At 48.0% G+C, this 12,868-nt stretch overlaps 1 protein-coding gene across 3 annotated transcripts in view; it reads left to right on the top strand.

Annotated features, from left to right (window-relative positions):
• Positions 1-12,868, top strand: part of ift122 (intraflagellar transport 122 homolog (Chlamydomonas)) — a 459,699-nt gene that overhangs the window by 172,566 nt on the left and 274,265 nt on the right. For all 3 annotated transcript variants that reach the window (XM_072472002.1, XM_072472003.1, XM_072472001.1), the window contains exon 12: positions 2,556-2,693. In XM_072472002.1, coding sequence (XP_072328103.1) covers positions 2,556-2,693 — 138 coding nt within the window. The remainder of the gene's footprint in view (positions 1-2,555; positions 2,694-12,868) is intronic.

The following is a 12,868-nucleotide window of genomic DNA, read 5'->3' as shown; positions in this document are numbered from 1 at the left end:
ATCTACATTCTCAAGTGTTTTTCGCCCACCTCAAGATGTTTTCCTTATCCAATTAACTGTGGAGTCTGACTATGATCACCCACGGCGGCTCCCTAGATCTGGGATTTTGTTACGTACGATTGCTGGGCCCGGTCTACTGCGGGAGACTTCACGCACGAAGATCCCCTCCCCCAGCAGCTTCCCAAACATCTTCACCACATAATCCATGGCACTTGCATGTTCTATGCCCTCCGGCAGTCCAGTGATCTTCAAATTTTGGTGCCTGGAGCGTTTCTCCAGATCGTTGGCCTTGGCCTTCAATATCTTCTGCCCCTCCACCAACATTGCCATCTCTGCCTCCAAGGAGGCGATCCGATCGCTACGGTGCCGGAGACGGCTCCGCCACCTTCTGAATCATTGAGCCCTCCGCCTCCAGCCGTTGTTTCACCCCATCCAAAGTTGCATTAATGGGTCCACCGCCACCTCAATCGCTTTCACCAGGTCATCTGAGACCGCTTGTCTCTGTTTCTTAAACTCCTAAGTTAGGAATTTCACCAGCCTCTCAGTCGTCCACTGAGAGGGCAACGACAACACAGTGGCCTTCCCTGCCTGTGTCACGAGGGCCTTCCAAGTCAGAAGAGGAGCCTTTGTTCCTCGTATTATCACCATCAGACATCACATGCCAGAGGAGGAACCAACACTCTCAAACACCACCACTTTTCTTCCTAATCATCACCCATTGAAAGGGCAAAAAGGGCCAAAAGCCGAATCCCCCACCTCATGTGCATCCATACACTTCATGGTCACCATTGGAAGTCAGACTTTTCATGAATGTAACTGAAATATTGTTTTATTATAAAGGAACTAATTTACTCCTATTCAGCGACAGACAGCTGTCCATTCTCTTGAGCTACATGCTGAGTGCACATAAGGTATCTGATTAGCTTGCCCTCCAGCTCCCCACCTCAAGCCTGCCAACCAAAACAACTAAAGTCCAGAAGTCACTGAAGATGGAAGGAAGGAACTGTAGGTGGAAAATTATGTCATACCATTCTGTGGCACATTGTGTTTACAGCACCCAGATAAAGTGCACATACTGTGCAATCTGCTTCTTAATAATCTAAACAACTTGTACCCTGGTTAGAAAAGCCAGGCCGTTTCTCTTTATATATTAATAATGTAGCATCTTTTCTTATTATCAGAATAATATAATAATAACAAAATTTATGCATTAAAATTCTTAGCCAGCCTCAGCTGCACAAATAGAAACTGCTAAATTAAGGATTTGTTACTTCATGCATGAGTAACACTGCACCTGGCTTGCCCTGGAAGTGTTACATTTTCTCTTTTTGATGCCTCTTTGCCTTGCTTTGTATTATCGTTGTTCTGAAGTTAATAACTTCTGCTGCTATGATGTACTGATCCCTTAAATTGCATGACCATGCTTCATGTATGAATCTGAGCAATGGATGCTAACAAGCTCAGCAAACGGTCAGGAAGGAACTTGGCTGGTACTTCTCTACACCCAATACTTTTACTGGTGTTATCTTTAACTTTTAAAAGTTTGTCCACAACAATAGTTCCCAATCTATACATTTAGAATGCTGAAAATTAAGAGAACATATGGGAATATGAAGTAATTTCATATTCACAGTATTCTCCAATAACCAATTCAAATCTAAAAGTTGTTACAAATTGTTTCTCTGGTTGAAATGTCAATAGATTTCTCCAGACAAAGTATGAAAATATGTTCGCACTATGCCCTTGACAGTTAATAGCTAAACTAGGTCAATCACTAGACACTGAATTACATTACCATGTCTGAAGACCTCACAGATCTGTTTCACAGCTGGGAAACATAAGGTGGCATATTGAATGCAACAAAAGGCAGCAGAAACTGAGCTGAAGACATTTCATGAAAAAGAAGACTCAATGTCCAGGCTCACACATGAAGGATATCTTTATGGCAAGGTATAACGGAGTGATTTACACCCATAGAGCTGTGTGCCTTATAGAGAAGACAAAACGGAGGATGTTTTATTTAACTCTCAAATTTAGTGAGAGTAAATACACTTAATTATTTTGAATTTGGGGTGGGAGTTCATCGTTAATTTGGTAGCTGCAGTTAAAAAGAGCTGTTTTGTATTTCTCTCCTTCCCCATTTTTAAGGTAAATCTTCCTTATACTTGATACACCCCATCCCTGAGCTGGGAGTACAGGCTAAATGTGCTGGCCAGCTCTCAGACAGAAACTGACTGTGAAGAATCAGTGCTGGGAGGGCAGATTTGGGAACAATATTATAAGCAATGTAGAAACTGAAAATACATCTTTTTACAAAGTTGTGGGCATCAACAAACTGTTTGTCATTTGAAGTTTGAGCTGCTGTGCCCATTGGAATAGTTTCCACTAAGCTGGTAAAGAGGTTTGTCTTAATTGAGAGTTCTACTCAGTGTGACTGCATTTAATCCAGACTTAGAGGCTTGCACAGTTAATATCTATTAATGTCTTTTTGAATGAATGACACTTTTAATCAATCACTTGCATCTTCACTAATGCCTTCTTTATGCCCCCTGTAGGAGAAAAGATTACAGTGTTTGTCATTCAGTGGTGTGAAGGAGAGAGAGTGGCTAATGGAGTCACTCATTCGCTATATTAAGGTCATTGGAGGACCATCAGGAAGAGAAGGCCTATTGGTTGGTCTAAAGAATGGGCAGGTACTGTTAATCCAGCAAGTGTTTATTCAGGTTATATTTTTTCAAATTAATTTATGGGATGTGGGTGTCACTATCTGGACCAGCATTTATTGCCCACCCCTGGTTGCGCTTGAGAAAGTGTTGGTGAGTTGCCTTCTTGAACCGCTGTAGTTCTTGAGGTGTAGGTACACCCACAGTGCTGTTCAGGAGGGAGTTTCAGGATTTTGACCTAGCGACAGCGAAGGAACGGCGCTATAATTTCAAGTGAGGATGCTGAGGGCCTTGGAAGGAAGCGTCCAGGTGGTGGTGTTCTTGGGTATCTGCTGCCCTTGTCCTTCTAGATGGCAGTGGTCGTGAGTTTGGAAGGTGATACCCAAGGAATCTTGGTGAGTTCCTGCAGGGCATCTTGTAGATGGTACACACGGCTGTCACTGTTCATCACTGGTGGAGGGATTGAATGTTTGTGGAAGGGGTAGCAATCAAGCGAGCTGCTTTGTCCTGGCTGATCTCGAGCTTCTTGGAGCTACCCTCATCCAGGCAAGTGGTTGGACACAGTGGTATAGTGGTTAACACTGCTGCCTCAGCACCAGGGACCCGGGTTCAATTCCAGCCCTGGGTGACTGTGTGGAGTTTGAACATTGTGTCTGCGTGAGTTTCCTCCGGGTGCCCCGCGTTTTCTCCCACAGTCCAAAGATGTGCAGTTTAGGTGGACTGGCCATGCTAAATTGCCCCTTAGTGTCCAAAAGAAGTGTGGGTTGGGTGGGGTTACGGGGATGGGATGGCCTAGGTAGGGTGCTCTTTCAGAGGGTCGGTGCGGACTCGATGAGCTGAATGGCCTCCTTCTGTACTGTAGGGATTCTATGATTCCATTACCTCCTGACTTGAGCCTTGTAGATGGTCGACAGGCTTTGGGGAATCAGGAGGTGAGTTAGTTTCCGTTGAATTCCTAGCCTTTGACCACTCTGGTAGCCACAGTATTTATATGGCTGATCCAGTTCAATTTCTGATCAATGGTAACCTTCAGGAGATGGTCATTGCCTGACACATGTGTGGCACAAATGTTACTTGCCACTTGTCAGCCCAAGCCTGGATGGTGCCCAGGTCTTGCTGCATTTGGATATGGATGCTTCAGTATTTGAGGAGTTGCAAATAATACTCAACATTGTACAATCATCAGCCTACATACCCACTTCTGACATTGTTTTTTAAAAACATTTTTATCCAACCATTCAATCCCTCCACCAGTGACAACCAGGCTGGGTCACTGTCTGTGCGGAGTCTGCACGTTCTCCCCGTGTCTGTGTGGGTTTCCTCCGGGTGCTCAGGTTTCCTCCCACAGTCCAAAGATATGCAGGTTAGGTGCATTGGCTGTGATAAATTGCCCTTGGTGTCCAAAAAGGTTAGACTGGGTTACGGGCATAGGGTGGAGGTGTGGGCTTAAGTGGGGTGCTCTTTCCAAGGGGCCGGTGCAGACTCGATGGGCCGAATGGCACTGTAAATTCTGTGATTTGTCTAAACAGTAAATGCAAACAAACACAAACGCAAGAACAAACAGGAACATCATAATAAATAACTATTGGCCTCTCGCCACCCTGGTCTCCCGGGTCTTCCGACACTCCAAATATCGCCACTTCTGGACTCGGGGCCACCTTCACCCTCAACACCTTGGACATTACGGCCGTGAACCCCTTCTGTTTCGGACATGCCCAGAAAATGTGAACATGGTGCGCGGAGAGACCCACACCTGTCCTCTACCCCCTCAAAGAACCTGCTCATCCTAGCCAGCGTCATGTGCGCCCTATGTACTACCTTAAGCTGGACAAGGCTGAGCCTCGCATACAACAAGGATGCATTCACCATCAGAGCCTCCTCCCACAAGCCGGCCTCCATTCCCCCCCAGTTCCTCCTCCCATTTAAGTTTGACTTCCCCTATCGGGGCTTCCTCCCAGTCCATTAGGACACCTTACACTCACCCACTCCTTCCCTCGATAGCACCTTATCCTGTAATCCCAAAGGTGACAAACCGGGAAAGAACAGCACCTGCTTCCTCACAAAGCCCGGACCTGTAAGTATCTAAACCCATTCCCACTGGGCAGCTCATATTCCTCCTCCAAATCCTCTAAACTCACAAAGCTGCCCTCCACAAACAGGTCCTCAAACCGCTCGATCCCTGCCTGTTGCCACCCCTGAAACCTCGTGTCCAACCCCCCCCCTCCCCCGTGCAAATCTGTGATTGTCGCAAATCGGTGCCCACACCAAGGCACCTTCCAACCTCAGATGCTGCCGCCACTGTCCCTGCTCCCGCAGGTCCGCCACACCACTGGGCTCATGGAGCACTTGGCCGGCGGGGACAGCATTGGCGCCGTCAAAAATGCCCCTAAACTCGCACCCCTGAAAGAGGCCGCCTCCATTCACCCCCACGCTGACCCCTCCCCCACTACCAACTTCCTCACCATAGCAATGATTGCTACTCAATAATAATCCATTGTGATTGGCAAGGCAAACCCGCCCCTCCCTCACCCCTGTTCCAACAGCACCTTCTTGATTCGTAGGGTTTTCCCCACACCCACAAAGCTCGAAATCAACTTTCTAAAAGAATGATTTTGGGATGAAGATCGGGAGGTTGTGAAAGACAAATATCCTCTTAAAATCTCCTCTGATCTGTTCCACCAACTGCGCCAAGTTCAACTTGTGCAGTTGCTCCCATCCCCGCGCCACCTGCATACCGAAATATCTGAAGCTCGCCCCTACCAACTTGAAAGGCAGCTCTCCCAACCTCCTCTCCTGCCCCCTGGCCTCGATTGGGAACACCTCACTCTTCCCCATGTGTAGGTTATATCCAGAAAACTGACCAAATTCCTCCAGAATACTCAGAATTTCCCCGATATCTCCCAGTGGGTCCGAGATATAAAGCAGCAGGTCGTCCGCTACAGCAAGACCCTGTGCTCAACAGCTCCCCCCCCCCGCTTCACCTGTAAAATCCTTGTCCAGCTCCCCGATGCTCTAAACACCATTGCCAATGGCTCTATTGCCAAAGCAAAAAGCCAATGGGAAGACTGGCAACCCTTCCTTGACCTACGGTGTAGCCCGAAGTACCTCTGCTCACCAGATTTGACCGCACGCTCGCTACTGGCGCCCCTTACAACAATCGGACCCAGTCTACACACCCCTGCCCGAACCGTCCTAATGCTTCCCACTATTCCCATTCCACCCGATCAAAAGCCTCCTCTGCATTCATTGCCACTGCCACCTCTACGTCCTGACCCATCATTATCACGTTTATTAATTTCCTAACGTTCGCCGACAGTTGCCTCCCCTTTACAAATCGCATCTGAACTTCCCCTATCACTCCCGGCACACAATCCTCAATTCGCTGGGCCAGGATCTTTGCCAGCAACTTCGTGTCCATATTAGCGATATTGAGCGATAGGACCCACATTGCTCTGGATCTTTATCCTTCTTTAGTATTAAGGACATGGACGGCTGCAATAATGTAGGGGGGAGTTCCCCCATTTTCCTCGCCTCATTATATTCCCTCGCCAGCAGGGGTCCCAGGACCACCCCAAACATTTTATAAAATTCTACAGGAAATCCATCCGGGCCCGGGGCCCTCCCGATCTGCATTGTCCCCGTGCCCTCCATCACCTCTACCAGTCCAATGGGGTCCTTCAGCCCCTCCACCAGGGCCTCCTCCACCTTGGGGACCTCCAACCCATCCAGGAACCGCCGCATTCCCTCCTCCACGGCTAGGGGCTCTGATTCATAAAGCCTCCTGTTAAACTCCTTGAATACCCCATTCATCCCCTCTGGGTCCAGTACCACTCTTCCCCTCCCGTCCTTCTCCCTTCCAATCTTCCTCGCAGTCTCCTGCTTCCTGAGTTGGTGGGCCAGGATCCTACTAGCCTTCTCCCCGTACTCGTACATTGCCCTACTGGCCCTCCACAACTGCCCGACTACCTTCCCCGTGGACACCAACTCGAACTCCATCTGGAGCTTCTGCCTCTCTTTCAACAATCCCGCCTCCAGGGCCCCTAAATGCCTCCTGTCCACCCGCAGAATCTCGTCCACTTCTTGTCGCCTCTGCTCACTCCACCTTTTCCCTATGCACTCGGATCGATATGAACTCCCCCCTAACCACTGCCTTGAACGCCTCTCATAGCGTGGCAGCCACCTGTATCATTCAGTTCCACCTACCCCGAATGGCGGCCCTCACCCGCTCGCACACCGCCAAAATCCTCCCCGACCTCGGGCTTGACTGGTTCAATGACCGTGTTAAAGTCCCTTCCCATAATCAACCGGTGCGAATCCAGGAACGGGATCTTCCCCAGCACCAACCTCATAAACTCCACATCATCCCAATTTGGGGCACAAACATTGACCAAAACCTCCAGCACCCCTCCAGCTTACCACTCACCATCACAAATCTCCTTCCCGAGTCTATCACAATATTCCCCACCTGTTTATTTACCAACACTGCCACCCCCCGCGTCTTCACGTCTAATCCTGAATGAAAGACTTTCCCGACCCCATCCTTTCCAGGGCCTTGTCTGAACCCCCATCTTCAAGTGTGTTTCTTGCAAAAAGGTCACGTCCGTCTTCAAGCTCCTCAAGTGCGTGAACACACGCGACTGTTCGACTGGCCCATTCAGCCGTCTCACATTCTGTGTGACCAACCTGGTCGAGGGCCCACCCCCCTCCCCTCTTGGGCCCGCCCCCAGCCTGTGTCACACAACCCTCCAGGCCTACCCTCGGATACCCACCATCACCACGGTAGCACGGGAAGCACGGTAGCATTGTGGATAGCACAATTGCTTCACAGCTCCAGGGTCCTGGGTTCGATTCCGGCTTGGGTCACTGTCTGTGCGGAGTCTGCACATCCTCCCCGTGTGTGCGTGGGTTTCCTCCGGGTGCTCCGGTTTCCTCCCACAGTCCAAAGATGTGCAGGTTAGGTGGATTGGCCATGATAAATTGCCCTTAGTGTCCAAAAGAATTGCCCTTAGTGGTGGGTTGGGCTATGGGGTTATGGGGATAGGGTGGAGGTGTGGACCTTGGGTAGGGTGCTCTATCCAAGAGCCGGTGCAGACTCGATGGGCCGAATGGCCTCCTTCCGCGCTGTAAATTCTATGATCTATGATGACCACTCCGTTTCTTGCTGCGCCACAGCAAACACACCTTTGTCTGCAGCCCCCCTCCCCGCTCCCCCCACCTCCTCCCCCTCCTCCCCCTCCTCCCCTGAACAAAACAACAACCCATCCACCTCTACTGCACAAACCACCTGGCCACTCCCATTGCGCTTCCGTTAACCAGCTCGCCCAAGGTGCCTGAGCCTCCTATCCCCCACTGATTTCACACCCCCCCCCGCTTGCATACCTCCATAATGCACACAATGGAACAAGAAAATACATCCATTCAGCCTCAAAGCTCCCCAAACATCCTGCACCAAATCCAACAAAAAATCTCAAAGAAAAGTTCTCCAACAACCAACAAACGAAAAGAAAAAATACAGAAAAAGCAAACATCTCCTCACACCTCCACCACAGTTCAATGTCCTCCTCCTCCTGCCAGTCCATTGTCTCTTAAAAACTCCATCGCCTAATCTGGTGTCCCAAAATAATGTTCTCGGTTGTTAAAAGTCACCCAGAGGTGAGTCGAGTACCACATCCCGAACTTCACCCTCTTTTTGAAGAGGGCAGCCTTCACCCAATTGAAACCGGTTCTCCTCTTCGCCAGGTTTGTGCCCAGGTTCTGGTACACCCGAAGCTCGTGGCCTTCCCAGGTGCACCTCCCCGTCTACCTCGCCCATCTCAATGTCTTCTCCTTACCCAGAAATCGGTGGAGACACATCGCCATCGCCCTCGGCGACTTGTTCGCTTGTGGTTTCCTTATCAGCGCCCGAACGACCTCCCCCATCATCTTCTCCAGCATTTTGGCTACATATTACCCAGCGTCTGCTCCCTCAATGCCTTCCCCACTATCCTTAGATTTTGCCACCGGGAGTGATTCTCCAGGTTCTCCACCTCCTTTAACTGCTTCTGGGTCTCCCGCATCATTCCAATCTCGGCCACCAACAAGGGAAGCTGCTCCTCGTGCTCCCTCAATGTTTCCTCCACCTTCCAAATGGCCTGGCCCTCGGATTCCAGCCTCTGTTCCAAGTGATCAATTCCTGCTTTTAATGGTTCCACCGCCTTGGCTAGGCCTTCCTGGGCTTCCTTCCTCTCGTTTGAACTTCTCGTTTAAGAAATCCACTACCCTCTCCATTGACCACTTGTCAGGCAGGGCTAACCCTTTACAAAGAACAAAGAACAATACAGCACAGGAACAGGCCCTTCGGCTCTCCAAGCCTTTGGATCATGATACCAACCTTTGCCAAAACCCTCAGCCCTTCCTTGTGCTGTATCCCTCTATACCCATCTTATCCATGTGTTTGTCAAGATGCCTTTTGAACGCCGTTAATGTATCTAACCTCCGCCATCTTGACCTGTGGCGCATGAAGATTCTCTTGCTCCAACTGCTCTGTTCTTCACGACCTACTTCTGGTCTGTGGATCCATCCACCAGCCCCACCAGTGGGATTTAACTTTCTTCAGTCACCTTTACACCTTTTTACACCGAAACATCCACCCAACAAGCGGGGAAAAGATCCGAAATAGTTGCCTCGAGCAGGAGCTGACAAATGTGCGACCACTCACTCCATGGCCGCCATCGGAATCCCACTTCTGGCATTATGTTGGAAGGAGATCATTGATGAAGCAGCTGGACATGGTTGGGCCTCGGACACTACTTTGAGGCACTCCTGCGGTGATGTTCTGGAACTGGAGCTGGGGAGACGGTGGCGTAGTGGTATTGTCACTGGATAGTAAACCAGAGACCCAGAGTAATGCTGTGGGGATCCCCAGGTTTAAATCCTGCCACTGCAGGTGGTGAAATTTGAATTCAGTAAAAATCTGGAATTGAAAGTCTAATGATAACCATGAAACCATTGTCAATTGTCATAAAAGCCCATCTGGTTCACTAATGTCCTTCAGGGAAGGAAATCTGCTATCATTACCTGGCTTGGCCGACATGTGACTCCAGACCCACAGCATTGTGGTTGACTCTTAACTGCCCTCTCGCGGGCAATTAGCGATTGGCAATAAATGCTGGCATAGCCTGCGACGCCTACGCCTCATGAATGAATAAACAAAAGAGCTGATCGATCTCCAATCACCACAGCCTTCTTCCTTTGTGCCAGTTATGACTCCAACTAGCGGAGAGTTTTCTCCCTGATTTTCATTGCCTCCAGTTTTGCTAGGGCTCCTTGGTCTTCTCGGTGGATTGTTGCTTGACTGGACTATGAGACAGCTTTCACAATTTTGGCACAAGGCTCCAGATGTTAGTAAGGAGAACTTTGTAGGCTCGACAGGGCTGGGCTTATCTTTGTTCGGTTTCATTCCTTTTTGTTCCATTAGTAGCGGTTGAATACAACTGAGTGGCTTGCTTGCCTGTTTTAGTGAGCACTTAAGAGTCAACCATACTACTGTGGGTTTGGAGTCACATGTAGGCTGTCTCAGAAGGACATTAGTGCACCAGATGGGTTTTTACGAACATCGACAATGGTTTCATTGTCATCGTTAAACTTTTACTTCCAGATATTTAATTAGCTTTTAAATTCGGGACCCTGAATTAGTAGTCAAGTGACACCTTCCCCTGCTTTTCTCTCTGCTCCATTTTATACTGCTCTGAGCTGGATGGTGGCATGTGGGCCAGTGCTTCCTTCGCTTTTTGTGGTTGTTGCTTTGAGTCTTGGGCTGAGTTATATAGATTCTTGTGGAGAGAGAAACAGAACCATTTGTTTAGTACTTTTATTAGCGATTAAGAAAGAAATGTGTAACATGTTTAATGTTTGAGCAAGATGATTTAATGTTCAATGTCTGGCAAACTTCATTTTACAAGAAGATTGAAAGTACACTGTTACTTTGTTCACTTTTCCCCACATTGGTGAGTTACTGATCTTAGAGATGTCGCAATTGCTAAGCAGAAGCCAAAGCAGATTGATTCTTGAGATCCAATGGTTCATTAAAATTAGCAGGATTCTGGGAGCAAATTGGGACGTGGCCTGTGAGGCCAGAGAGGGGAGGAACTTGTTGGAAATGATTGCACAAGAGTTTAAAAAAAAACACATTCCTGAACTTGGCTCCAACAATGGAGAAGACCCAGGATACAAGCCACATGTTTTTGACCAGGATGTAAAATCTGAGAAGTCCCTTGTGTATCCTTTAGCTCCTCACCCATTCTAATTTGGTCTCTAACCCAAATGCATCTTCCAACCCCATTCCACCTTGTTATATCTTACACCCATTGGCCTTCCCTATATCTTTGAGTTTTCCCTCTCTTTTCTAGCCCCCTTCTAGCCTCTCACAATTTTCTAACTCCGTTTACAACCTCAAATCACTTTTGCACCATCTGGCCTCTTTGACACCTTCCTGCAGGATGTTTCTAGTTTAGGGAGTCAGCCTGTATCCCTGCAGTTGGATGGCTGACTGCCACATTTGTTAGAAAATCATAATTATCACAAGGAACATGATAGAATAGGAGCAAAATTATGGCATTCAAAGCAGAAATTTTGAGACTGCAGTTTATTTGACTTTTTATGCATTTAACTGATTTTTGCAATCAATGAAAGATACCGGTCCTCTGGAATGCACCATTTTCACCATTTTTGTAAGTGAGTCAGGCATTAAGCTCATTTATGTCAGATGTTGCATAGATTAGAGACTGACTATGTGATCTGCCTTCTCAAGCGATGTTGCAGAGGTAAAATAATGAAATACGCATAACTAAAATAAGGAAAGGCTGTTCAACTTCAGTAATCCTGGTTAATCCAGGGATCATGTATAATTGCTTGAAAATGGGCTTCCTTTTCCCATTACAAATGCATTGCTTGCTTACTTCAGGAAACACAAGGGGCCAATCATGTGATCTTGTCACAGCGGTGAGCATTGCCCTTTTTAGCACCTCTATGCACCTGCAGCACTATTAACTGACCTTCCATAATACGTCACACGTCTGGTCAAATACTAGGAATGCATTGGTGTTAGAAATCAGGATATTTGGTGCTGATCATACTTAAAGGTGTTTACCACACAGGTGAGAAATTATTCAACCAGATTACAATTAAAGACAGAGGCACCTTTATAGCTGGTTTGCTAGTTTGAGGGCTTCTTTAGTTCCTGAACATTTAGAACTCTCAGGATTTTCCAACTAACACAAGACTTGATTTTTAACCATGCCTCACCTTACAAGTGGAAGCCACGAGTAACAGCCCATGTGTTCATGCCTGTCGCCATTTTAATGCTGCAAAAATAGGACAGAGAAGATGCCCAAAACACGCAGTTGTGTACCTCGTTAGAATCAACAACCCAGGTTCCAATATCCACAATGTGATTTTAACGAAGAATTGCCTGACTTTGCGCAGTTCCTGAGCTAGTGCAAAATCTTAACAGTAAGCAGCACCAGCAGAGGACCAGGTAAGTTTCACCCAAAATAAATGTTTTAACCTTTCTTTAGGCTTGGAGAAGCAGAAGTCCTGGGCTTCTCTTCTACCGGCCCCCAATCAATTTACATAACTGCCAGACACCATGCCGAGTATCACATATGGATGATCTGAGTGCTCCCATCAGCAGGAGAATGGCAAGTGCTCGCATAGGTAATTGTGATGTCTCTTGTGACAATGCAACATCAATGCTACAAAAGCAAAATGCTGCTGATGCTAGAACTATAAAATGAAAGCAGAAAATGATAGAAACACACAGGACGTCTGGCAGCGTATATGGTGGTAGAAACCGAGTTAATGTTCCAGGTCCATAATCTTTCACCATTTCTGATGAAATCTCATCAAACTGAAGCGTAGGGCTACATTCTCCTTTTGGGAGACTGGGCTGGATTCTCCGTCGGAGGAGAATTGGAACCGATTTATGATCCCACTGGGTGTGCAGATCGGGATGCAATTCTGTATCCCTTGCAATGAAGATTTATGCATGGCGGGGAATCCGAAGGAATCCTGCTATTGGGCTGCCATGTTGAGCGGGTGGCCCGATAGCGAAGTCACGCGGCCGGCCACCGCCCTCCTCCAGCACCCGCTAATGAGGGATACCCCCCCTACCCCCGGACACCTCCAATAGAGAGATGCCCCACCCCACAACCTTCGCCCCAGGACAC

This window comes from Scyliorhinus torazame, chromosome 13 (genome assembly GCF_047496885.1).
Source record: "Scyliorhinus torazame isolate Kashiwa2021f chromosome 13, sScyTor2.1, whole genome shotgun sequence".
Taxonomy (NCBI): domain Eukaryota; kingdom Metazoa; phylum Chordata; class Chondrichthyes; order Carcharhiniformes; family Scyliorhinidae; genus Scyliorhinus; species Scyliorhinus torazame.
The sequence above is the reverse complement of the archived record's forward strand: the minus strand, read 5'-3'. Positions and strand labels throughout refer to the sequence as shown.